Source organism: Nicotiana tabacum, chromosome 8 (genome assembly GCF_000715075.1).
Source record: "Nicotiana tabacum cultivar K326 chromosome 8, ASM71507v2, whole genome shotgun sequence".
NCBI classification, from domain to species: Eukaryota; Viridiplantae; Streptophyta; class Magnoliopsida; order Solanales; family Solanaceae; genus Nicotiana; species Nicotiana tabacum.
The window spans coordinates 166,296,780-166,324,268 of NC_134087.1; the positions used below are offsets into that span (position 1 = coordinate 166,296,780).

At 40.7% G+C, this 27,489-nt stretch overlaps 1 protein-coding gene across 1 annotated transcript; it reads left to right on the top strand.

Annotated features, from left to right (window-relative positions):
* The first annotated feature begins 23,150 nt into the window (after positions 1-23,150).
* On the top strand, positions 23,151-23,909 carry LOC142163388 (uncharacterized). The gene has a single exon (XM_075220670.1). The coding sequence runs from the start codon at positions 23,151-23,153 to the stop codon at positions 23,907-23,909; it is 759 nt and encodes a 252-aa protein (XP_075076771.1).
* Positions 23,910-27,489: the final 3,580 nt, after the last annotated feature.

Sequence of the window (27,489 nt, forward strand, 5' to 3'; positions counted from 1 at the left end):
TTTACAAGTCAGGAGTCGGATCCCACAGAGAACTAAGGCTTAGCTACAGTTGTTCAATATCGCTAAGAAATACAAGTCCAAACAATTTCCTAATTATAAAGATTATAATGTTTATTTTTATCTAATTAACTAACAAATACTAGAAATCAGTAAAACTCTCAATTAACAAGGATAAGGATTGGAGACAAGATTAAGGAGGTCTAGAGTTATGATTTCCCCTATTGTCGGAATCCTTTCCGCTACGTTTCCTATAAATTTGCCTAAGTTTTCTCTACCGATCATGAGCGCTCTGAGTGTTGTAATTTTCTCCCGAGTAACTAGCACAATTTACATATTCTCCCAAATTTGCCTAAGTTTTCTCTACCGATCATGAGCTCTCCGAGTGTTGTAATTCTCTCCCGAGTAACTACCACAATTTACTAGAAAAATTCTCCCGAATTACGCTAGCTGGCATTAAGTACGGCTTACTCCGGTCGCACCAAGGTTTTGTTATCCCTAATCCCACCTTTAAACCCTTCGTATTGATCCCTCATATACGTTAGGAGTGATGTCATTCAACAACTACCTAAATATGCACTCTCTCCCGAGTAATACACGCTAAATAGGCACAATCAATTGAGAGCTCTTCAACCAACTACAATATAAACATAGTTGAATAATTAGAGAAAACGCTACAGCAAATCTATATTAACGTAATAGGAAAATCATCCTTCAAGAGGTTCATCAAAACCGTAGATAATAAATTAGCTATTCAAAATAGTATGCATAAATACAATACCAGAATTCATAACCAATAATGGAAATAGGAAGAAGGAAGTGAAAAACTCGTAAAAGAATTTCCCGCCTTGCTCCTTGTGTGTTCTTGCCTCCGTAAGTCGAATCTATGGTCTAATATCAGTCTCCCTGTCCAATCTCCACGGCGGCTCCGTGATCTCCCTAGGTCTAAAATTGAAAGTGACATTTTTAGGTATATTTATATGTGTAGGAAAAGACCTAAACGTGTAGGCCAAGTCCTAGTCAAACCAGGAGACGAAATAAGTCTTCAAAATTCGGAATGTGCACACCCCAGGCCTGGTGTAACCAGGAGTTTGCCTAGCCTCGCTAGGCTAACACCTGGTTAAGCTGGCCTTTTCCTGGCCTCGCCAGGTCTCTCATTTTCACGGTTCTCGAGCACACTTTCAACGTTTAAATATCCTTTTTGCTCTACTTTCATCTCCAATTCACCTACACATAAATAGACTCCATTATACGCAAATAAAGTGTAATTTATCATTAAAGCATGTAAAATGCAAGACACATAATGTACGAAACTATGGAATTATAGACACACATCAATACCCCACAATTAAACATTGCTCGTTCTCAAGAAATCAAACTACACTTATAGACACGACCTTTTTAAACAATTCTGGCTAACTCATCACACTAAGAATCTTTAAAATAGACTAAGCACAAGGGTGTAACATCTCCACCTCAAGATTTGACTCGCAAGTACCATGCATTATTCACCACTCACTAACTTAATCTAACATAGATGTCAATGACATTACCTCTCCATCATGAATCACGTGCCCTCACACAACAAAAGAGAGTAGTTCCACGCACAATAAAATTTAAGAACAATTAGGAACTCAAGATAGAAAGAATTCACTCGCTCTTAGAAACAACATTCATATGCCACAAATGATTCACCATAGGCTTGCCCGTAGTGTAATACTACTCTACTAATCGAGCTCATTCAGTGTAGGATCAAGTAGGACTTTATTTGGTTGTAATGTAGGCTACGGGTCGGGTAGGATACATTTGGATATAAAAGTGACTACACCTCCCTAAGCACTTTAATACATATACTTTAACATTCAAGCCCATACTTATGTCAAACCATAACTCCACCTTCACATCAATATATATTAACTCCATACTTCTTTAAGCACAATTACATCAAAAGGCACCACCACAAGGAATATTCTTCACAACAATATAACTATTTTTCTTTTCTTTTCTTTCTTTTACAATTAAAGTGGCTCTTACTTTTTTTTCAACACAGTGCGCCTTTCTCCTTATTTTATTGGTTTCACTCAAAAGCCAAACCAACTACTATACACTTTAACTTTTGCAAAGTTCATAACAATTCAAGTGCTCATGAGAGGTGAAAAAGTTCAAATAGATGATTAATTCAAATAATTGGGTAAGGCTTGTAATGTAATTGCCAAAGAAATAGGATTACATGCTCAAAGGGGTTAACTACGATACATAACAATTAGGTGGGTAAAATATACATATCTGGCTCAACAAAAAAAATGTCTATATCACTTCCAAGACTGAACGAAACTACTATTTCGCTTTGCAAACACATGTGGCAAGTTCTAGACATCAAATGCAATGCACAAAATAACACAAAAACTTACACACACATGGCACATAACTCATTTAGGATTGGGTTTTATCAAGACAATCTAGTCAAAGCAGTTAAGCAAATATAAGATCATACGATTTAAGGTACTTATACAAGAGTCAAAAATTGAACCTAAGTGTCACAACCAAAGTACTAACTATTCTCAAGGCATAACAAAGTTAAGAGATATCGCTGTAATTCAATTCATCTCACACTAGCTCCTACTCCTAAAAAAATAAAACTAACTATACCCGGTTCAAACAAAACCCTTGGAAAAGAACCGCGACACAAAGAAAAACCAAAGGGGAATTACTACACTACCTACAAAGAAAATCCTTTTTTTTCTCTTTAGACTTAAATCCCTCAAGAAAATTGTCTGATAGATCCATCGTCGGGAAAGGCTCAATCCTTTAAAAACAAAACATTATTCAATTAAACTATCATAACTAAAGTAGCATAGAAAGTCACCCAGACAATATCCTCACCCCACACTTAAAATTGTGCATTGTTCCCAATGCACATCATAACTAATAAGAGGATAAAAGAAACTCCCTGGTAGGCCAAAGGCCAAAGCACTAGCAGCTCATGGGGTACTCAGACTTCTCCCATGCTTGGTCTTTCGTGCGGGTACCTTACACTTAGTTCCAACCATCTGGTTTGCTGTTGCATCCTTCCAATAGCTTTGCTTTTCATGCTCCTAGAAAATCAAAAATTTACACTACAAAAATAATACAATTAAAAAAAATAATTAAAAAAAATAAAAGAAAGCAGTAAAGTTGGGTTGCCTCCCAACAAGCACTTGATTTAACGTCGCGATATGACATTAGCCACTTTTTGCCTCCACTTGAACTTATGAATTGGACTCCAAGTTTTGATTCTGCTCTATGATCATGCTTCTGGGGTGGTGGAACGAATCTGACTGGCCCAATAAAACAATGTAGTATGCTGCACTTCTTGGCCTTTTGATTAGATGTGTAATCCCGACTTTCTGGCAAAAAGAATTTCAGAATGTAGGCATCTTGTTCCTTATTCCTTGACTCCTCAAGTGGCTCGAATGACTGTATTTCCATATCATCATCCAAACACAATGTAGAAAAATGCTTGGAGTGTAGACAAATGATCGCTTCCGACTCGACACTACACTATGGTAGGAAGAGCGGATCGCAATAGCTTTTACCCGAATAGAGGTCCGGGATCGAATTTCCACAGGGAGCTAGTAGTGGAGTTGTATTTTCTGTCTAGCCTAGAGTTGCGGTTGTGCTTCTAATGTCACTTCAAGCATCTTTTGAGTTTTTGTATTTATAACTACTATTATAAAACTACGGATTAAAGCTAGATTATGCTAGGAGAATATTGCTAAGTTGTAATTAATGGGAAGGAAGAGCACTAGGGTCGTGGCATTACCTTGGTGGCTAATTGACGGGTAGATAGGTTTGATTGACTTATTTGGGGCTTATGCTATAACCGTTGCACAATTTTATCCACTCTCACACCTCTCGGTAGAGAGAGTGATTTTGCCCAATTGACTCTCTCGAGACCAATTAGGTTGGAAAATTAGACCAAGCAACTAGGGTTCAAGTAGGGTGATTACTCTCTCGAGATTTAATCCGTTAATTGGAACTATCATTTCTCATGAGTCCATCCCAATTCCTTGTTGGGTTAATTTTAAGGTCATAGACTCTCTTTCTCAAGAAGAGTTAAACCCACAAAGCTTGAATCAGTGTTTGCAACCACTAATTCTAAATTAAATCATAAAATCAACCCAATTAACAAACACCCATAGTCAATCTAACCCTAGATGGCAACACCCATCAATTACCCATACTAGGGTTGAGCCACAACCCTAGCTAATGGGTTTAGCTACACATAATTAAAGAAGAAACTGAAGAAATAAATGAAGAACTACACATATTAATTAATTACTAAGAAGAAACTACAATAATCTATTGTTAATGGGAAGCAAATATGCCAAAAATGGCTACAACACCAAGCGCAGTTGTTCTTCTGTTCTTAGATCTGACCGCCCTCTCCAAAAAAATAGTAAAATGTTCTATTTATACTAGGCTGGAAAAATTGGATAAAAATACCCCTGTGGGGTCAGTGCGGGCCGCACAAAACGGACCGCGGCCGTACTGGCTCTTGGGCTTCAGTTGTTTGATGACTTGAACTGGGGGATGCAGACCGCGTGGGAGTGTACCGCGGCCGCGAAGGCAATTGGCGCGGTCCGCGCAAACGTGACAGCGGGCCGCGTGAGGACAAATGCCCTTTGCTGAACCCTATGAATGTGGACCGCACAGAGCAGGAGTGCGGCTGCAAAGCTTCTCCGCGGGCCGCGTGAATCCTACCGCGGCCGCGTGACCTTATGCTTGAAAATGTCCAGTCTCTGAACCTCCTAGTGCGGCCGCGGTCATTGTTACGCGGTCCGCACTTGGCCCCTTTTTCTTCACTTCTCTTGGTCTTTGATACTTGAGCAGGTTTCACTCCTTTTTTAGCAGATCTTTGATATTTCGTCACTTTGTCAATCAACCCTGCAATCAAGCACAACTTGTGAGCATTTTGGGACTGTTTTTGTATCAATTTATACTCAAAGCATAAGCAAGTAGGGACATAAACACTTTAAAATCCTAACTTATCAACTCCCCCAAACTTAAACCTTTGCTTGTCCTCAAGCAAACAAAATAAGACCCACCCCTTAAAGGAACATCCAAGTAATTCCAGCTATCCTAAAATAGCCTCAACAAGCATCAATTGGGACTAACAATTGTCCTCAATACGAATGCATCATTAACACATTTAAAACTTTTGAAAACTATGGATCAAGTGTGACACAAGAGCATCAAGAGTTGACACATTTCATCAAAGAGCTTTTCTCACTTACTTTGGTCATTGATGAACCCAAACTCTCACATCCTCAACTCTCCCTAAGCGAACTTACCTTTTAAATATTGACACACAAATCGAAGCAAATGAAATTTCACTCATCTCTCTCAAAAAGGAAGGTCACAAGTCCGGCTCTAAGTACCATATGCTTTCCCCTTATGCAAGTATCCACTAATGTAAACTCCCTTCAACTTGAGATCAAATAAGGCTTTTGTGGAGTCATTGTGAAGGCTTTTAGGCAAGGGTAGGACATATTTTTATTCACATGGGTTCAATCTTCCCTTAAGCACTTCTTTTGATTCATTTTGGCGCAACTTTCTTGGCTCTTTTTGAGGATTTTATTTCTTCACAAGGGGTTAGAGAGACACATTGTCACTCTTTCTTATACAATTCAAAACATTTCTCCTTTTTCTACTTTCTCCACACCTTTTTCACTTTTGTTTTCCTTGAATCCCTTTTTATTTTTGTTCACATGGGACTTTCTTTTTGTCTTTTTTCTTTTCTTGCTTTTTCATTGCCTTCTTTTCTTTCTTTTGTACCTTACTGCTTTGCTTCCTTTCTTGTCTCTCCCCCCAAACTTAGATTTTTGCCATTACTCAAGGGAAGATTTGGGTGCCGAGAGAGGGTAATCGTTTAGAACGGGTATAGGCTTGTAGCATTGGTTCTTGAAAGATAAAGGTTTAAGGCTCAAAAGGGTTAACTAGGGATTATTTCATTGGAAGACTATGAAATTGTTCAACTTAGCATTTGGATCAAGGAGAGCCTATAATCATTTCTCAAGTCAAATTTCACCTAAGATTTTGCCTCAACAGACATTCAGGGCAAGTTCTAGACCATTGGCTCGGGACTTGGACTCAAATATCAATTCCTCACCACACACGCTAGGGATTTGCTAAAGACATCGAGTCGAGGGCCCACAACGACCTTAGTTATGATTTAAACACACAATGGTCCAAAAAGACCACATGATGATCGTTTGGTCAACGCAAGAGTCTCAAAGCCACGACTTTCACCTCACAACATTATGTCTTTGACCATGGGATCAAAGGCAAATGTGCTAGGCCCAAGTGAAGCTTTGCTTGAGGTGCCTTTAACTACACTATCAAAAACAAAAGAAAAATCAAAGAAACAGACTCAAACCCTTAAGAAGGTTGTCACGCCATCTATCATTGGGAAGAGCCACCCGGTTCGCACAATACTCCACACTTGGAAAGAACCGTGGCACTAAGAAAACCAAGGGCTTATTGGAAACGCCAAAACCAAAACAAGCGGCTACGAGCCTAACTACAAAGCTAAAAATGAAAATTTTACAAAAATAGAAAATAGATTGAATATGTACAATATGGGAGTAGAATATACAACGGGGGATGAATATATACAGAAATGTAAAGTTATATACAACCCAAAGTAAAAAAAAAACACGAAATCAATAAAAATAAACTAAGAATCTATATATATACAGTCATCCAGAAAAAAATAGGGCGCACCCTCATGAATAAAAACTGGCATTGTCCTCAATGCCAACTATCAAATAAATATCAAAACAAAATAAAGGATATAGGATCTCCCTAGGCCTGGTATGTCTGCATGGGATCATCAGTGGTCCCCAAGTCCTCTGTATGTACGGGAACCTCAGACTGGTTCCCGATCTCCTGCTGCTCAGCTGCTGGGACTGGGGCCTGCTCCTAAACCGGCTGACTGATAGGTGCATCACTGGAGGGGGTCTCTTGTGGGTCTGGTAGCTCAATAACTGCACCAACTGAACTGGGGAGCTTCCTCTTCTTTCTTGGGGGCCTGGGTGCCTACTCCTGCTGTGGCTGTGGCACTAGTGCTGCTGCTGGGGCTGGATCCCCGAATAACAAGTCTAAAGGCATCTGGTCTGCCAATAGCCTGTCCACATCAGTCCGTAGCACTCTCACCGACTCCTTGGACGCCCTTGACTTCCTCATCTTCTTGTGCTCCTTGGCAAGCTCCCTCAAAGCCTTGCCGTGTGAATCCACCGCCATAGTCAAGGCATCCTGAGTCCTCATAATATTCTCCCGATTTTCCAGGAGCTTCTTCAGTGTGTCCTCAATGGACTGAGGAAACTGAGTAGTGGAAGGTGCTGAATGGGCCTCAACTGTAGCAGACAATGTAGACAACTTGGATGTCGCAGCTGACATCCAGTTGTTCAAACTGGCTAGTGTCCGGCTCAACTGCTGGGCCGTGAAAGGATGAGTCTGAGAAGAAGGGACCCCCGTGTCAACTGAAGTACTGGGGCCAGCAGAGGAGGAGAGTCGTGGAGGCAAATCATCATCAGTGGTGATAGTAGGCATGGTGGAAGGCTCTGTGGGGGGCTCAACCGAAGACACTACCGCCACTGGCTCCTCAAACTGGCCAGCTGGAATAGAGGAAGGCGGCTTGTAACTTTTGTCTTTGGGGTTGTCTGGCCCCTTCAAACTGTACCAAGAGAATGGAGCCACAGGTTTTACCTTGACATCAAACAGTGTCTTCTCCACCTCCAAGTCCCGAAAATACATAGTAAGGGTGATGGGAAAAGGGTAGTTCTGATCATGCTCAACCCCTACTGCAGAAATGGTGTGGGACATCACATTGTCCACATTGATAGGATAACCTGCCATAATAGAAGCAATAAGAACCGCCCGGGCAAGTGGAATAGTCTAATCATGAGTAGCCGGATCGAGCCGACTGCATACAAAGGTCAACCTCCCTCTAGCCTCGAAGTTGAAAGTTTTCCGAAGTATTTTGGTCCCTGCTTGTAACCATTCTGGAATCATACCCGGGATTGCCAGGTACGAAGCTAACCACGGACGAACCTCCTCGCCCATTGCTAACTTTTCATTGTACAGGGACTCATCTTAGTCAATAAACCCCAAATACTCATTCAATGCCTTCCCGGTGAAAACCACATTTTTGTTTCTCACTTTCGTCACTTTAGTGCCTTTCAAGATATGAGTCACATTGCTGTAAAACTCCTTGACCATATACTCATTTGCCTTCAAACAATTGTCTTTAAAGAACTCCCAACCCACTCGAGCCTGGAACTGTCTATGCACATTGGGGTTTAGGGGTAGAAGGTCTTTGTCAATAAAGCTCTGCTCAAGTATCAACTTTCGTGCCGACCACCATTCTCTATATTTGTGGAATGCCACCTGGCTGACAAATCGATCTTCCCAAACTTCAAGTTTTCTAGTTCTCTCAACACCCCCAACTTGGGGCACCCCACTATCCGGTACCTCATTATCACTATTAGTCCCGCCTTCTGAACTCTCCCTAGACACTGAAGCTGTGGGGGAGGTGGATATTTACCACTGCCTGCTGCTGAGCCATCAGATGACTCATAAGGTATATGTTGTGGGGCTTGGGCAGTATATGAAGCCGGGACTGCAGTAGCTGGCCCTGAATCAGAAGAGAGGCCCTGAGAGGGTACATACTCACTCCTCGATTGGTCGTCTATAACAATTTGTTTCCTTGTTTTCAGTTTAGGTCGGGAAGTGAGTTTAAATTGTTTCCCTTTTCCTTCCCGGGAGGAGTCACCTCGGCCGGGTTGTTTAGCACCCCTTCCTTGTTGTTTTACCATTGTCTGCAAACAAACACATCTAACATTGTTAGTTAAAGCACAGGCAGTGAAACATGTGACTGAATTAAAATTGCAGAAGCAAAATGAAAGTTGCAGACACTGCTACAGAACCAGGCACCGCGGACCGCACCATCAGGAATGCGACCACGTTGGAAGCACCGCGGACCGCGCTAAGGCGACTGCGGGCCGCACTGAACAAAACCCCAGGAAGGGTCTTCTCTGAATCTCACACCGCGGTCCGCACAAAATGGGGTCGTGGCCGCGGTGGGCCACCGCAGACCGCACAAAAGTTACCGCGGCCGCGCTGGACACAAGTTGTTCCTCAGTCATTCAAGCATCGCGAACCGCGTGGAAGCGTAACGCGGACCGCGCTAAGGCGACCGCGGGCCGCACTGGGTTAGGTTCAGTGAGTAAGCTAGGGATTGCATGCTTTTGTTCTATTTTTGTTCAACTTTTTACCCCTACTTGTCCCTACTCATGTACCCAATCCTTAGTTATTTTAAACTAACATGGAAGCTACCCTAGACTAACAATTCGAAGACCATTGTGAAGGCAAAGAAGTTACAGACTAATAGCAAGCAATTAAAATAAAAATAAAAGAGTAATAATAAAAAATGCATGAAATGTTACCAGGATTATGAAGAATGAATGCAATCTATCCACACAAGCAAGAATCTCAGTCTTGGACGGGGATGAGCAGTAGAATTAGGGTTCTGGTTTCCAATTTGCAAAAAGGGTAAAATGAGACCCTTGGTCTCTATTTATAGAGCCCCAGTAGGACCCGTACTTACCTACCAGCGCGGCCGCACAAAAGTGACCGCAGACCGCGCTGAGTTTATTTGTGTGACCCCTCATGATAAAACCTATGCGGACCGCACAAACGTGTAATGCGGTTGCGTCAGTCCACCGCGGACCGCACTAACTTGACCACGGCCGCGGTGAAGAACTTCAGAGAGTCCCCCTTTTGACTTATGCCAGCGCGGACCGCACAACATGCACTGCGGCCGCGCTGGCAATCTTCAGAGACTATGCCATTTTTCAACTTTGTTTTGCACTGCTTCAACACAATTCCTGCAATATCTCATAAACAGTTAGCTCAAAAATCCTAAGCTACACATGGGTTGCCTCTCAAGAAGTGCCTGATTTAACGTCGCGGCACGACGCATGTTACCATCACATCACTTTAGATGAAGAAGCGCCACTACGTGGCTGCCATCGTACTTTCCGAGATATTGCTTGACCCGGTGACCATTGACTCTGAAGACTTCACCATTTTTGTTTTTTAGATCAAGAGCACCAAACGGGGTCACGAACACAACTTCAAATGGCCCACTCCACTTTGACTTGAGCTTACCCGGAAACAGACGTAACCAGGAATTAAACAAGAGAACCATATCCCCAACTTTGAACTCCTTGCCCCGAGCATATTTGTCGTGAAGGTACTTCATTTTGTCCTTATACAAGGACAAGCTAGAGTATGCATGGAATCTAAACTCATCGAGCTCATTAAGTTGTTCAACCCTCAGATTTGCAGCAACATCCCATTCTAAGTTCAACTTTCTCAAGGCCCACATAGCCTTGTGCTCCAATTCCACCGGAAGATGGCAAACTTTCTCAAACACCAACTGGTACGGGGACATACCAATCGGAGTTTTGTAAGCTCTCCGATAGGCCCAAAGAGCATCATCCAATTTTTTTGACCAATCGGTCCTATTTGCATTTACAGTTTTAGACAAGATACTCTTAATTTCTCGGTTAGAGACTTCCACTTGACCGCTAGCTTGAGGATGATAGGGGGTGGTTACTTTGTGATTAACTCCATATTTGGCAAGAAATGAATCAAAAACTTTGTTGCAAAAGTGAGATCCCCCGTCACTAATGATAGCACGAGGAGTGCCAAACCTCGTGAAGATACTATTTTTAAGAAATGCCACAACACTCTGGGCTTCATTGTTGGGCAAAACCATGGCTTCAACCCACTTGGAGACATAATCTACCGCCACCAGAATGTAAGTGTTTCCACAAGAGCTCACGAAAGGACCCATGAAGTCGATGCCCCAAACATAAAAAATGTCTAACTCGAGAATTGTATTGAGGGGCATTTCATCCCTTTTTGAAATTCCACTGGCTCGTTGACATTCATCACATATTTTAACCACATCACCGGCATCTTTAAACAAAGTAGGCCAATAAAATCCGCAACTAAGCACTTTAGAAGCCGTTCTCGCCCTGCCATGATGGCCACCATAGGTTGAGGAATGGCAAACTTCCAAAATACACAATTGCTCCTCTTCCGGGACACATCGTCGAATCACACCATCGGTGCAAATCTTAAACAAATAGGGCTCGTCCCAATAATAATCCAAGCTATCCCGTTTGAGCTTCTTCCTTTGGTTAGAAGAGAGCTCACACGGGATGATTCCGGTAACAAGATAGTTTGCAATATCGGCGAACCACGGTATTCCACTCATTGACACTGTAAGGAGTCGCTCATCGGGAAATGTATCATTGATCTCAAGGCCATCACAAGGCCTCCCCTCCTCCTCCAAACGGGACAAGTGGTTCGCCACTTGATTCTCTCTACCCTTCCGGTCAACATTTTCTAAATCAAACTCTTGAAGGAGCAAAACCTATCTCATCAATCTTGACTTTGAATCTTTCTTGGTCATCAAATACCTAAGGGTAGCATGGTCAGTGTGCACAATAACATTAGCCCCCATAAGGTAAGGACAAAAATTTTCCATAGTAAAAACAATAGCCAACAACTCCTTTTCGGTGACTGTGTAGTTCCTTTGAGCCTCATTCATGGTTTTGCTTGAGTAGTACACCGGATGGAACATCTTGTTGATCCTTTGGCCTAGAACCGCCCCCACCGCAACGTCACTCGCGTTGTACATGAGCTCGAATAGTAAGTTCCAATTTGGTGCTGTGATGACGGTGGTAGTTGTCAACTTTTGTTTAAGGAGCTCAAAAGCCTCCATGCATTTCTCATCAAAAACAAACTTGGCATCTTTCTCTAGCAATTTGCACAACGGGTTAACTACCTTAGAAAAATCTTTGATGAACCTTCGGTAGAAACCCGCGTACCCAAGAAAACTCCTCACCCCTTTGACAGAAGTAGGGGGAGGAAGCCTTGAAATAACCTCGATCTTGGCCTTATCAACTTCAATTCCTTGCTTCGAGATCTTGTGACCCAACACTATACCCTCTTCTACCATAAAATGGCACTTTTCCCAGTTTAGAACAAGGTTGGTATCTTCACACCGGGCCAACACTCTATCTAAGTTTACCAAGCACTCCTCAAAAGAATCCCCAACCACGCTAAAATCATCCATTAAGACCTCTAAGATATCCTCCACCATGTTGGTGAAAATAGCCATCATGCAACGTTGGAAGGTCGCCGGAGCATTACATAATCCAAATGGCATTCTGGAGAAAGCGAATGTGCCATAAGGACATGTGAAAGTCGTCTTCTCTTGGTCCTCTAGGGCAATGAGAATTTGATTGTACCCCGAGTAACCATCCAAAAAACAATAGAAAGCCCAGCCCGCAAGACGATCAAGCATTTGGTCAAGGAATGGCAATGAGAAATGATCTTTTCTAGTCACCTTGTTCAGCTTCCGGTAATCCATGCAAACTCTCCAACCCATCACTGTCCGAGTCGGAGTAAGCTCATTGTTGTCGTTGGTCACCACAGTCATTCCACCTTTTTTCGGTACACATTGCACTGGAGAAGTCCATGAACTGTCAGAAATGAGATAAACCACACCTGCGTCAAGCCACTTAATAACCTCTTTCTTTACTACTTCTTGCATAGCCTCATTTAGTCTTCTTTGATCCTCAAGTGAAGGCCTCTCATCCTCCTCCAATATGATTTTATGCATGCAAAAGGCGGGGCTTATACCCCGAATATCAGCTAGAGTCCATCCGATTGCCCTTTTTCGCTTTTGAAGAACTGCCAAGGTGGCCTTAACCTGCATGTTAGTAAGGCAAGAAGAAAGAATGACAGGTAAAGTAGAATTTGAACCCAAGAATTCATACCTGAGGTGTGGAGGAAGTGGCTTCAACTCCAACACCGGTGGCTCCTCAATCGATGGCTTCGTTGGTAGAGTTTTGCGATTTTCAAGATATAAAGATAGCCTTCTAGGCTCATAAGAATATGAACCCATACCATGCAATGCATTCACGCACTCCACTCTACTAGCATCATCATTGATATCCATGTTAAGAAACACGGCCTCAAGAGGATCTTCAACATTGATCATGGAACTTGTGTCATCCACTATCACGGCTGTGACAATGTCCACAAAAGAACACACCTCTGTGCTATTTGATTGTCTCATTGATTTGCAAACATGGAATACCACCTTTTCATCTCCCACTCAGAATGTCAACTCACCCACTTCAACATCAACTAATGCCTTCCCCGTGGCTAGGAAAGGTCTTCCAAGAATAATCGACACTTCAAAATCCACCTCACAATCTAATATGACAAAGTCGGCCGGCAATATGAATTTATCAACATGGACAAGGACATCATCGATTATGCCCAAGGGTCGCTTCATCGATCGATCCGCCATTTGAAGTCTCATTGAGGTAGGTCGAGGTTTCCCAATTCCCAAAGTCTTGAAGACCGAGTACGACATCAAATTAATACTAGCCCCCAAGTCACAAAGGGTCTTTGCAAAATCCGCACTTCCAATGGTACAAGGGATAGTAAAAGCTCCGGGATTCTCAAGCTTGGGTGCCATTGAATGCACTATGGCACTCACTTGATGAGTCATCTTAATTGTTTCACACTCCATCGACCTCTTCTTTGTAACCAAATCTTTCATGAACTTCGCATACCCCGGCATTTGCTCAAGTGCCTCAACCAAAGGGACATTGATTGTGAGGCTCTTCATCATGTCAATGAATTTTTGAATTGATTGTTAGTCTTTTGCTTTGCTAACCGTTGAGGATAAGGTGGAGGTGGCCTAGGCAAAGGTGCCTTGGCTTTTTGTACAACCAGCTCGAGCATGTCAATCACGTGTTCCCTAGACGGGTTCACGGCATCTTGAGTTTCTACCTCGGACTCATCATTAATATCAATTCGCACATCATTGTTCGCATTTTGATTAACCACATCATCAACAATCAAAGGTGCATCATCATCCTGCAACTCAACATCTTCATCCATAACTTGCTTTTGCATTGAGGAATTCACATCACCGCCTCTCCCACTTTTTGTTGTAACCGCCATCACATGATTATTATTCCCACCCTTCGGATTCACCACCGTATCACTTGATAGCGCACCCTTAGGACGAGTATTCAATGCTTGAGAGATTTGGCCTAATTGCACTTCCAAGTTCCGGATAGATGTGTTATGCGAAGCTAGTTGGGCTTTAGAATCTTGGTTCTTTTTCATCATTTGCTTGAACATGCTTTCAATTCTCCCCATATCACTTCTGGACGAACTCGGACCTTGAGAAGGAAAGGGGGTGGATTGTTCGGTTGTTGGTACATGGGGGGCCTTTGAAAGCCTTGCCCTCGGTTGCCTTGGTTCCCGCTATTGTTCCACCCTCCTTGATTGTTGTTGTTGCCCCAATTATTGTTACTACCATTCCAATTTCCTTGGTTGCTTTTATTACCCCAATTGTTGTTTTGGTTGTCGTTATTCCAATTACCTCCGCCTTGTTGTTGATTGCCCCAATTTCCTTGAGGACGCCATTGTTGATTTGAAGAGTTACCTCTATTCCCTTGGTAGTTGTTGACATATTGGACCTCTTCGCTTTGATCATCATAGCACTCATTTGAATAACCACCACCATCATTGTTGTTGTCATAGTGTTCACAATTACCTTGAGGTTGTTGCCCTCTTTTCCTCCTTTTCAACATAGAAACACCTTCCATTGCATTGACTTGGCGCGAGTTTTGGACTTGTTGCAATTGCGCCTTTGCCAATTGATTCATAGTTGTTGTAAGCTCGGCGATGGCTTGGCCATGATCGTGCAATTCCTTAAGCAAATGGATGACCATGGGGTCACCTTGGGGCACATTTTCTCGGCTTTGCCATGCCGAAGATGTGTCGGCCATTTCATCAAGTACATCACATGCCTCTTGGTAAGAAAGTTTCATAAAGTTCCCTCCGGCCAATTGGTTCACAATGCATTGATTTGTGGTGTTGATGCCTCGATAAAAGGTCTGCTGAATCATAGCCTCGATCATGTCGTTATTGGGGCATTCTTTCACCATTGTTCTATATCTTTCCCATATCTCGTGCAAAGGTTCCGTTGGCTTTTGCTTGAAAGCTAGAATTTCATCCCGAAGAGCTGCCATATGACTTGGAGAAAAGAGCTTGGAAATAAATTTGTCCGCCAATTCATCCCATGTTGTTATAGAATGATTGGGGAGCCTTTCTAACCAATCCAATGCTTTAACCCGAAGAGAGAACGGGAAAAGCCTCAATCTCAATGCATCCTCGGACACGTTTGTCTTCTTGCTACCCCAGCATGTATCTACGAACCCCTTCAAGTGCTTGTAGGCATTTTTATCGGAGGCACCCGTGAAATACCCTCTTTGCTCGAGCAAGGTCAGCATAACATTTGTGATTTGAAAGTTCCCCGCCTGGATTCGTGGAGGAACAATAGCACTGGCGTATCCTTGATTTGGTAAAACTCTGGGAGCCACTCTCGGTGGTGCCAGAGGAGGGTCTGGAATATTGTTGTTCTCATTTGCTTTTACATTGGCATGTCGGCCTCTCCGTGGAACTTGAGGTAAAACCTCATCTGGTTCTAGATCCTCTACCTCCTCCCCCGCTATCACATTGCCGAGAGGGTCATTTTCATTAAGAGCCATTGTACCTGATTGATCGACACAAGCAAAATTAGTAAACAAGAAGGAAAGAGAAGCAAAACACAAAACTAACTAAACAGATAGTCAACACCATAAGCTCCCCGGCAATGGCACCAAAAAGTTGATCGCTGCCGACTCGACACTACACTATGGTAGGAAGAGCGGATCGCAATAGCTTTTACCTGAATAGAGGTCCGGGATCGAATTTCCACAGGGAGCTAGTAGTGGAGTTGTATTTTCTGTCTAGCCTAGAGTTGCGGTTGTGCTTCTAATGTCACTTCAAGCATCTTTTGAGTTTTTGTATTTATAACTACTATTATAAAACTATGGATTAAAGCTAGATTATGCTAGGAGAATATTGCTAAGTTGTAATTAATGGGAAGGAAGAGCACCAAGGTCGTGGCATTACCTTGGTGGCTAATTGACGGGTAGATGTTACTTAGGTTCGATTGACTTATTTGGGGCTTATGCTATAACCGTTGCACAATTTTACCCACTCTCACACATCTCGGTAGAGAGAGTGATTTTTCCCAATTGACTCTCTCGAGACCAACTGGGTTGGCAAATTAGACCAAACAACTAGGGTTCAAGTAGGGCGATTACTCTCTCGAGATTTAACCCGTTAATTGGGACTATCATTTCTCATGAGTCTATCCCAATTCCTTGTTGGGTTAATTTTGAGGTCATAGACTCTCTTTCTCAAGAAGAGTTAAACTCACAAAGCTTGAATCAGTGTTTGCAACCACCAATTCTAAATTAAATCATAAAATCAACCCAAATAACAAACACCGATAGTCAATCTAACCCTAGATGACAACACCCATCAATTACCCATACTGAGCCACAACCCTAGCTAATGGGTTTAGCTACACATAATTAAAGAAGAAACTGAAGAAATAGATGAAGAACTACACATATTAATTAATTACTAAGAAGAAACTACAATAATCTATTGTTAATGGGAAGCAAATATGCCAAAAATGACTACAACACCAAGCGCAGTTGTTCTTCTGTTCTCAGATCTGACCGCCCTCTCCAAAAAATAGTAAAATGTTCTATTTATACTAGGCTGGAAAAACTGGACAAAAATACCCTTGTGGGGTTAGTGCGGGCCGCACAAAACGGGCCGCGGCCGGACTGGCTCTTAGGCTTCAGTTGTTTGATGACTTGAACTGGGGGATGCGGACTGCGTAGGAGTGTACCGCGGCCGTAAAGGCAACTGGCACGGTCTGCGCAGACGTGATCGTGGACCGCGTGAGGACAAATGCCCTTTGCTGAACCCTATGAACGCGGACCGCACAGAGCAGGAGTGCGGCCGGGAAGCTTCTCCGCGGGCCGCGTGAATCCTACCGTGGTCGCGTGACCTTATGCTTGAAAATGTCCAGTCTCTGAACCTCCTAGTACGACCACGGTCATTGTTACGCGGTCCGCACTAGGCCCCTTTTTCTTCACTTCTCTTGGTCTTTGATACTTGAGAAGGTTTCGCTCCTTTTGAGCCGATCTTTGACATTTCGTCACTTTGTCAATCAACCCTGCAATCAAGCACAACTTGTGAGCATTTTGGGACTGTTTTTGTATCAATTTATACTCAAAGCATAGGCAAGTAGGGACATAAACACTTTAAAATCCTAACTTATCAACAAATGCGCTCAACTACATGAACACTAGAACTTTCTACATCCTCAACACCAATGACACTAGAGTCAACTAAATATGTATCCTCAATATCCTTGGTGGACTCTAGTATCTCTTCTACAACATCGATATCCTCAAAATCTAGTTCGATTGATTGTTCGTGTTCTACTCTGGCCTTCTCCAATAGCACCTCAATTTCTGTGTCTAATTCACTCTCTTCTTGATACTTTTCACAATATTGGCTTGTTGAGCATTAAAATCTTCAACTAGTTGACTCACTTGAACCTTCAAGTTGTGAATAGTTTCCTCTTGCCTTTCTATCTGCAGTTGTAATTTATTATTTTGTTCCACAAAGCACTTTAGCATATCCTTGATCTCTTTCAGATCATCATCCTTAGGTTCTTTGTTCCTATTAACTTCACAAAAAAAGAACCATCAAAGTAAGGGGTCGGGGAAAGACAAGAAATATAAGCACATCCATGAAAGTGAACATCTTGACCACCACACATATCACACACATTCCACACATAAGATTGAGTTGGTGCATATAACTTGCTCTCGGGAATATTTTGATATTTTTTCTATGGGTGGTTTCCTCCACAATATGCATAAGGAGGATCAAAAGTAGAATTACCAACATCAAAACTCTCATAATTCCAAAATGCCATGTTCTCAAATCAAAAACCAATTTTTTTTAAAAAAATAAATAATAATAATAATAATAATCAGATACAAGAAAACAAAAATAAAAGTTCAAACTTGCAACCTAGAAATATGTACACCTACAACTACACTGTTAGTTACCCGGCAACGACGCCAAAATTTGATCACGCTCAACTATGCCTTATAAAAAGGACTAGGCGCTCATTGCAAATATAATTCAGTTTACAAGTCTGGAATCGGATCCCACAGAGAACTAAGGCTTAGCTACAGTTGTTCAATATCGCTAAGAAACACAATCCAAATAATTTCTTAATATAAAGATTATAATGTTTATTTTTATCTAATTAACTAACAAATACTAGAAATCAGTAAAACTATCAATTAACAAGGATAATGATTGGAGACAAGATTAAGGAGGTTTAGAGTTATAATTTTCCCTATTGTCGGAATCCTTTCCGCTACATTTCCTATAAATTTGCCTAAGGTTTCTCTACCGATCATGAGCGCTCTGAGTATTGTAATTCTCTCTCGAGTAACTATCACAATTTACTAGGCATATTCTTCCGAATTACGCTAGCTGGCATTAAGTACGGCTCACTCGGATCGCACCAAGGTTTCGTTATCCGTAATCCCACCTTTAAACCTTTCGTATTGATCCCTCATATACATTAGGAGTGATATTGTTCAACAACTACCTAAATATGCACTCTCTCCCAAGTAATACACACTAAATATGCACAGTCGATTGAGAGCTCTTCAACCAACCACAATATAAACGTAGTTGAACAATTAGAGAAAAAGCTACAACAAATCTATATTAACGTAACAGGAAAATCATCCTCCAATAGGTTCCATCAAAACCCTACATAACAAATTAGCTATTCATAATAGTATGCATAAATACAATACTAGAATTCATAACCAATATTGGAAATAGGAAGAAGGAAGTGAAAATTTCATAAAAGAATTTTTCGCCTTGCTCCTTGTGTGTTCTTGCCTCCGTAGGTCGAATCTCCGGTCTAATGTCGGTCTCCCTGTCCAACTCCACGATGACTCTGTGCTCTTCCTAGGTCTAAAATTGTCTCAAAAGTGACATTTTTAGGTCTATTTATGTGTGTAAGAAAAAACCTAAACGTGTAGGCCAAGTCCTAGTCAAATCAGGAGATGAAATAAGTTTTCAAAATTCGGAATGTGCATGCCCTAGGCCTGGCGTAGCCAGGCTAACGCCTGGTTAAGCTAGCCTTTGCCTGGCCTCACCAGGCTAAAGCGTGGTTAAGCTGGCCTTTGTCTGGCCTCGCCAGGTCTCTCCTTTTTACTGTTCTCGAGCACACTTTCAACATTTAAGTATCCCTTTTGCTCTACTTTCATCTCCAATTCACTTACATATAAAATAGACTCCATTACTCGCAAATAAAGTATAATTTATCATTAAATCATGTAAAATGCAAGGCACATAATGTACAAAACTATGGAATTATAGCCACACATCACTAGTCAATGGGGCTGCTATAGATGAACAATGTATATGAATAGATCCTAAAAGATGTCAAGAAAGAGTTGTGCTGCATGCAACGACAATGTTGTGCAGGAGGAGTTTGGCAAAGTGATACAACTCAACGCAGGAATGTTTCTCGGTTTCTTGTGAGTGCTGGGATTTTGAATAAGGAACAAATTAAGATTCATGGTTTTTAGTTGCTTCATGTGCGGGTTTATGCTTCTCTTGGGTCGATTATTATAGGTGTAATTTTGTGCGTGAACTGTGTGAGGGATTGCCCTGTTTCCTTTTTCTTTTTCCAGGTACTTGTATTGCTCATGATATTGTCATTGGGTTTCTTTATGAGTTTTAACGGCCGTTTGTTTTCAGATGATAAAATTGGGCTTTCTTTATGTGTTAGTAGGAGCAAGTAATATAAAATTAAAAGTTAACATAGTTTATGAAAAATAACTTTCACTCACAAGCGAGAAGACATATTTTGGTAATAACACTAGAAAATGACTTCTATCATACCACACGTGAATACTTTGCCAACACTTATTATTTGTCAGGAAAATTATTACCCGAAGTAGAGCATAAATAAAAAAGATGAAACAAAACCATTCCGGAACAAGAAAATACCATCACAATTTGAATTAAATCTCAAATCACACTTATTCAGTAGAGATGCAAGAACTAAGAAGTATTGAGATTATTGCCTAATTATGTAAAGTGGCTAGTTTGTTGTAAAGTGGTTAGTTAGATGTAAACTGGCTAGGCCAGATATTTAGTTTTAGTTAATTAGTTAGGTTGTGTATATATACTCTTTACATATGTTAATAATATTTGAGGTTTCATTTCCCATTTTCTGTTTCTCCTTCTTCTAGATTGTTCTCTCTTTCTCTCTCTCTCTCTCTCTACATCGACCTCCATGGTTGCACAAGCTAAGCTTGGAACAACCTTCACCTTGAACAATTAACATGGTATCAGAGCAAGTCATTCTGATCTATCATCTCTCTATCATCCTTTTTCTTCTCTGTGTCCGTCAATTTTGATTTTTTCCCCCCAAATCGATCGATCGCTGAAAGCAGTTTCATTTTTGCCTTAATTCGGTGTCTGAGAAGGGGATTTTTCTCCCAAAGTGTAATACTCACACAATTAAGCTCAATCACTAATTACTGTTGAAGATTTGAGCGATGTGGCTAGCACATATGTGCATGTCGGAGTTCCAGGAAATTTTGGAATCGATCCAGGTAATCCCTTGTATTTGCACCCGTCGGATAATCCCGATGCTATGCTTGTTTCCGTTCCTTTCAATGGTGTTGGTTATTGTTCATGGAGGCGCAGTGTGCTGCGAGGTCTGTCAGTGAAAAAAAACTAGTGTTTATAAATGGCGAATGCAAGCGCCCAGATCCTAAGTCACTCACATTCCGCCAATGGGAACGATGTGATGATATGGTGATTTCGTGGATTCTTAATTCCTTGTCAAAGGAGATCGCAGACAGTGTTTAATATGCAAATGAAGCTATGGAGTTGTGGATTGAACTAGAAGATAGGTATTAGTAGACAAATGGAGCTCGATTATACCAAATCCAAAAAGAAATAAATGATACATCTCGGGGAACTCTTGACATTACCAACTACTACACCAAATTGAAGAAACTCTGGGAAGAATTGAGCACCTTGACTAAAAAGTCTCAATGCACTTGCAACTGTACCTATGGTGCGAAGGAAAATTCTACAAAGCTGAGCAGGCAGGCAACTAATACAATTTCTTATGGGGTTGAATGAAACCTACACTATGATTCGAGGAAGCATCCTCATGATGAATCCATTACCAAACTTAACTCAAGCTTTTCTCTCCTAATACAAGATGAGAAGTAGAGGGGAATCAAGCCACACACTCAGTTGTTCATTGAATCAACCTCTATGATTGTTGCCAGTTCTAGGCCCAACACTTATAGGACCAACTATTCACCTAACAACAACAACTATGGTGGATAAGGAAAGGGAAGACCTATATGTGATTACTGCAGAAAGCCATGGCATACTAAGGATAAATGCTTCAAACTACATAGTTAGCCTGCAAATTCTGGACACCCTCGCAATCAAAATCATAATCCAAACCAACATTTCAACCAGAATCAGGGACTCAATCGCAACCATAACTTTAACACAGGAAAGAGAATAGTGGCTAATGTACATGGAAATCGGTCTTCTGACATGTTACCTAACAAGGAAGAAGAACAAAACGATTTGAATGAAGACCAGAACATCAACCTGCCAAAGGAGCACTATGGACAGATCCTGACTCTGCTCCAACACTTTCAAACTGGAAATAGAGGAGAGAATGCAGCTACCACCAATCTTATCAATGGGGCTGTAAACTTTGCAGGTATAATAGTCTGTACTTCCTCTATATATTTTGGTAAATTATCGTGTTAATGTCTCAAAAACAAGACCGATTCCTGGATTTTAGACTCAGGGGCATCAAATCATATGACCTTCAATAAGTCCCTACTAACCAATGTCATAACACTACCCTATCCACTCCTAGTTGTCCTACCAAATGGATATAAAATGAAAGTAACAGAAATTGGTAGTGTAACAATTGTTCCTGATATAACTTTACATAAAGTAATGTTTGTACCTTCTTTCAAATACAATCTAATTTCTATTCATGGTCTAACCAGTGTTAACAGAAGTATAGTAGCCTTCACTAACAATCTTTGTATTCTGCAGGCCTCTTCAATGAAGAGGCCTCCAGAGATTGGTAAGGCTTGTGATGGGCTATACCTTCTCTGCCCAAAATGTCTGAGAAGCAAGTATTCAGGTTCTGCTGTTAGCAATTCACTTTATTGCCTTGGCAATAAGGCTCACCACACACACAACTCACACTGTCATATTGATTCATATGTACATAGTTCATTGTCCACAAATAAGTGTATATATCTTCATCCACATGTAAATATTCTATGTTTGAGTAATAAAAATCTTAGTTTGAATTCTTGTTTATCATCTAATAATGATGTAAATGTTCTGTGGCATAATAGACTTGGACATGTACCCTTTGTCAAAATGAGAGGGATTACCTCTATCCCCATCTCTTTCCTCCAAAGCAACCCTTTCTTTATTCCATTTGTCCAATGGCCAGGCAGGGATAAAACAAAATTTTCCACAAAAATCTTCCAAGTACTACACATAAATATATGGGGACCTTACAATGTGACAAACCATGATAACTATAAATACTTTCTTACACTGGTGGATGATTACAGTAGGTCCACTTGGACTAACCTTCTCTCATTCAAAAGCAATGCATTACAAGTCATAAAAACATTCATCTCTATGGTTGAAACCCAGTTTAATACAAAAGTCAAAACAATCAGATCTGACAATGGCTCAGAGTTCACCAGTATAGAGGCAAATATGTTTTCCCAATCCAAAGGCATCATTCACCAAAAGACCTGCCCTTACACACCTCAACAGAATAGAATAGTAGAAAGAAAACACAAATATCTCTTGGAAACTGCCAGGGCACTCCTATTCCAATCAAAATTACCTGTAAGATACTGGGGTGAATGCATCTTGTGTGCAACCTACATCATAAATAAATTACCCTCTTCCCATAGTCATCCTAAATCTCCATTTGAACTAGTTCATAGAAAAAGCCAACATACTCTCACATGAGAAGTTTTGGATGCCTATGTTATCTTTCTGTACCAAAAGTGCGTAGAGACAAATTTGAACCTAGAACATCCCGAGACATATTCATTGGTTATCCCTATGGTGTCAAAGGGTACAAGGTCTTAAGTCTTGCCACTAAGAAGATATATGTTTCTAGGGATGTTGTCTTCATTGAGAATGTGTTTTCTTTTGCTATATCACCTGACAACACTTTATTTCCTTCTATTCTTAATTTTGTTCCACTCATTGATTATATTCAAAAAGGCACTGAACTTGATTATGATAGTGATAATGGAACCAGTGTTACACATGGACAATCCCAACACTTTGAGTCCAACACTAGTTCTGAGAGTCCTTCCAGCCATTTGCCACAATCTGAAACACCTCAACCTTCAAGCCACACTTCATCACCAATAGCCCATCAGCTTGTCAACACACCTATTTCCTTAAGGAAATCACAAAGACCACATAAGACACTTGCATATTTACAAGACTACCTACACTCACTCTCTATACTAAGACCATCACCATCTGTTGCTCACAGTAGTTCTACTGCACTTTTCTCTCTTAATGCAATGTTCTCTAACAACCACTATATAACCTCTAATGTCTTGAATTCTGAGAGTCAAAGTCTTGTGAGGGATATCTGGAGTGACAGTGAACCCTCATCTTATGAGGAGGCAACTATGAATCCTACCTGGCAAACACCTATGAACCAAGAGTTTGAAGCATTACATGCCAACCACACTTGGGATTAGTTCCCTTACCTGCTGGGAAGAAAGCCATAGGATGTAAGTGGGTATATAAAATAAAACATAAAGCAGATGGTAGTATAGAAAGACTCAAAGCTAGGTTGGTTGTAAAGGGATATACCCAACAGGCTCGAATTGATTACGCAGAAACATTCTCCCCAGTAGTCAAAATGACAACTTTGAGATCTCTAATAGCTATAGCTATGAAAAGGGTGGTACATATCACAATTAGATGTAAATAATGCATTCCTACATGGGGATGTGAATGAGGAGGTGTACACGGAGGTCCCACAGGGCTTAGCAGTTGACAACACAGGTTTGGTTTACAAACTCAACAAATCTCTCTATGGCCTGAAACAGGCAAGCATGCAATGATATGCTAAACTAACTGAAGCTTTATGCTCAAGGGGTTACGCACATTCAATGTGTGACTACTCTTTATTTTACAAGAAAACTGAGCACTCTTCTGTTTACATAGCAGTTGTCGCGCCCCTTTTTTCTCGCAAAATCGGGTTTCGACGCGACAACTCTTTTAAAGAAGATGTTAAAAGAGAGAGGCACCACCTAACGGGTTTAAGGTGCATTAGGGCATCTATTTGCAAATAACTCTATTTGACTAGTTTGCATCACCAAAGATCGGGTAAAGGCTCGAAATTACCTCAAAGAGAAAGTGTTAGGCACTATTCGAGGTCTACAATTGTGGGTCCCGGCTGAACTCGAATTATATGAATTAGTCTATGTAATCAAATAAACGAAGAGAGAGCACAAAAACTTAAGAAGTTCACTATGAAACACAAATAATTGATTTTAAAGACAAGATGGGGGGTCTTAAATTTTTTAGCCTAAAGGATCACTCCGTGCAACATAAATAATACTTTGTAGCTCCCCTCGAGATGGGGTATTACTCCTATTATTCAGCGTGTACAGACTATTATCTCCTACTACCCGATTACTATCTTTAAGTTGTTACCTAATGTGCACTAGTTGATTCTAAACTGTGCCTTATGCGTGCACTACTCGTCTCATGCCTATGGTCTAGGAGGCATTTGGACCTCTATCTTGGATGGTTCTAGACTTAACTTAGGTTGCTCAAAATGAGAAAACTAGGCGACATACAAAATAAGTTGAAATTTCATGTATAAGCAAATAAGGTCTCAAGTTAGCCTCCATACTTAGACAACAAACGCACACAAACGCATATGCAAATTAGGAGTTTTCAGAATTCAGAATTGAGACAAGTTAAAGCCATTAAGCCCCATAGACATTATTTCTATGTGACCTTGGAATTCAAACATGCAGCAGTTTCAGATGTAAGGTCTAATCTTATAGACGTGATTTCTGAACAGGTGCACAATTTAGGGAATCTGATATTACATGCGGATTATTGAGACTACAAGTTAGAAGTTATTGATCCTATAGACATGATTGCTAAGTTATTCTGGATTCCAGCATTATAAAGGTAACACTATAATTTTGACGTATTAGGATATTACAGGTCTTATAAACATGATATGTAGTCATTGTCTGATTATGTAGTAGAGTTGTTTGAAGACATAAGGTTAGCAACATTAATAGAACACCCTATAGATAGGATTTCTAGCAATTGACAATTATACTTGATTTTATAATATTTTTATCCTCATAGGCATGCTTCCTAGGCAGGTGACAAATATAATGAGAATAACATAAATGACATCTAATCTAATTATGTTCCTATAGGCATGATATCTACGTGAATTGTAAAGAGCATGTATTTGTGGATCAATGTAATCCTATAGGCATGGTGTCTATGTGAACATGCTGCAATTGAAAGATTGATCATTTTATTTCATATAGGCATGATTTCTAATAAACACGTAGAGGCAGAATATATCAAACGAGTTAAACACCTATAGGCAGGTTATCTAGCACACACAGTAGCAGAGCATGTTCGAGCAAATGGAATACCTATAGGCAGGATTTCTACCCATTTCATGCAATATTAAAATAAGCCTAGTTTTCCAATTTTACTAATACCCCAATTGTTATTACATAATTATTACAGACCCAATAAATTACAAAGTTACAAAAATAACTATAATGGGCCTAAGACATGCCCGAAGTATACCTGGCCAGGCCAAGCCTTCAATTTCAAATCCACATAGTTCACAACAGCCCAGAAGATAGTCTTCATAGCCAAAAACCAGTAGCCATCAAAGATTCAGAAAAAATTAGTCATATCACAAGCCCATTGTCTTATTCAGTAAGTGAAAATGGGACATAATTGAGCAATTAAGACAAAGTGGCAAGGAACCTTAGACCCTAGTGTGTTAGAGTTCCCAAGGGCTTCAAGAACCCAGGAAAGTGCTCACACTAGGGAGTTAATAGAGGAGATTCAGGGATAGACATGGGACCAAGTTCTAGTGTGTCATAGTTCACAAGGGTCTCAATTGGACCCCAAGCAGTGCTCACACTAGAGAAGTTAGTAGCAAGAGCCTTGATAGCCTTGACTTTCCGCAGGCTAAGAATAAGGAGTTAAGAACAACATGAGTGATGATGAGGGAGAATGGACAACAACTGAGGGACATAACATAGTCAAGTTGATCACTTAGAGCAAATAATCAAACATGCTCTAAGTTCTAAGAACAGACTTAGCAAAAAATCAGAAAAAGCAAGTTCAACACCTAGTGCATAAGTAGTCATACATTAACAAACAGGTTTGCAAGATTGGTATACATAGACTCATAATAAGGAAAATGTTCAAATTATGTTAAGTATATGTCCCAGTGTCATAAGATAGCCGTGTTAACTTCACATCAGGCAGCAAAACATTATTTAGACATAGTAGGGAATCACAAATTATGACAACATACTGGTGAATCAAGTGATCCAAAACATGCCGAGGGGTATGTTAACTGAGAACTAGTCATGGTTGACAGAATGGGACCTTGGCACAGAATTAAAACATACTACCTATGCAAGATTGCCATTATAGAGGTTTAGAACAGAAAGGGGAAGATAAACTTATGTCATACAGTAAGTGTAAGCATTCAGGTCTGACCTACTAGACCAATTAACCGAAGAAAGTTCAAATTATGCAAATGGAGCATATTCGAATAACAGAGTGGACAACCTTAAGAAGAATTAAACACCAAAGAGATGCTAAAAAGTGCAAAGGTCACATGCAGCAGTAGTTCAAAACACATTGGCTAAACGAAATTAAGAGAATCTCGACTACTCGAATTAGGCTTAGGCATGTTTCAAACTAACAAAATTATGAAGTCAAATGTTAAAAAGACCTAAAACTGAGGTAAAGCAAATAGAATTGCACACAAGAGTAACCCAACAACACATTAAGCTATGAACTTCAGAAGTGAAAAACATATGCAAGTAGCAGATACATAGGAACGAAATTGCAAAGGTTCAGTAACTCACCAGTTAAGCAAAAAACAAGAAAGAATAAAGTCTACAGTACCAAGAGCCCAGAATTTTCTGGCCTTGGCTTTCAGCCGGCCAAGAACCAGAATGTAGAACAAGAGTATTAGAGAACAAATAGTAGTAACTTCAGTTTTTAGTAAATCTTTTAATGATTCCAGTCTTGTCTTAA

Excerpts from the sequence above, each read along its gene's own strand:
- LOC142163388 (XM_075220670.1), top strand. The coding sequence starts at position 23,151 with ATGAGAAGTTTTGGATGCCTATGTTATCTTTCTGTACCAAAAGTGCGT.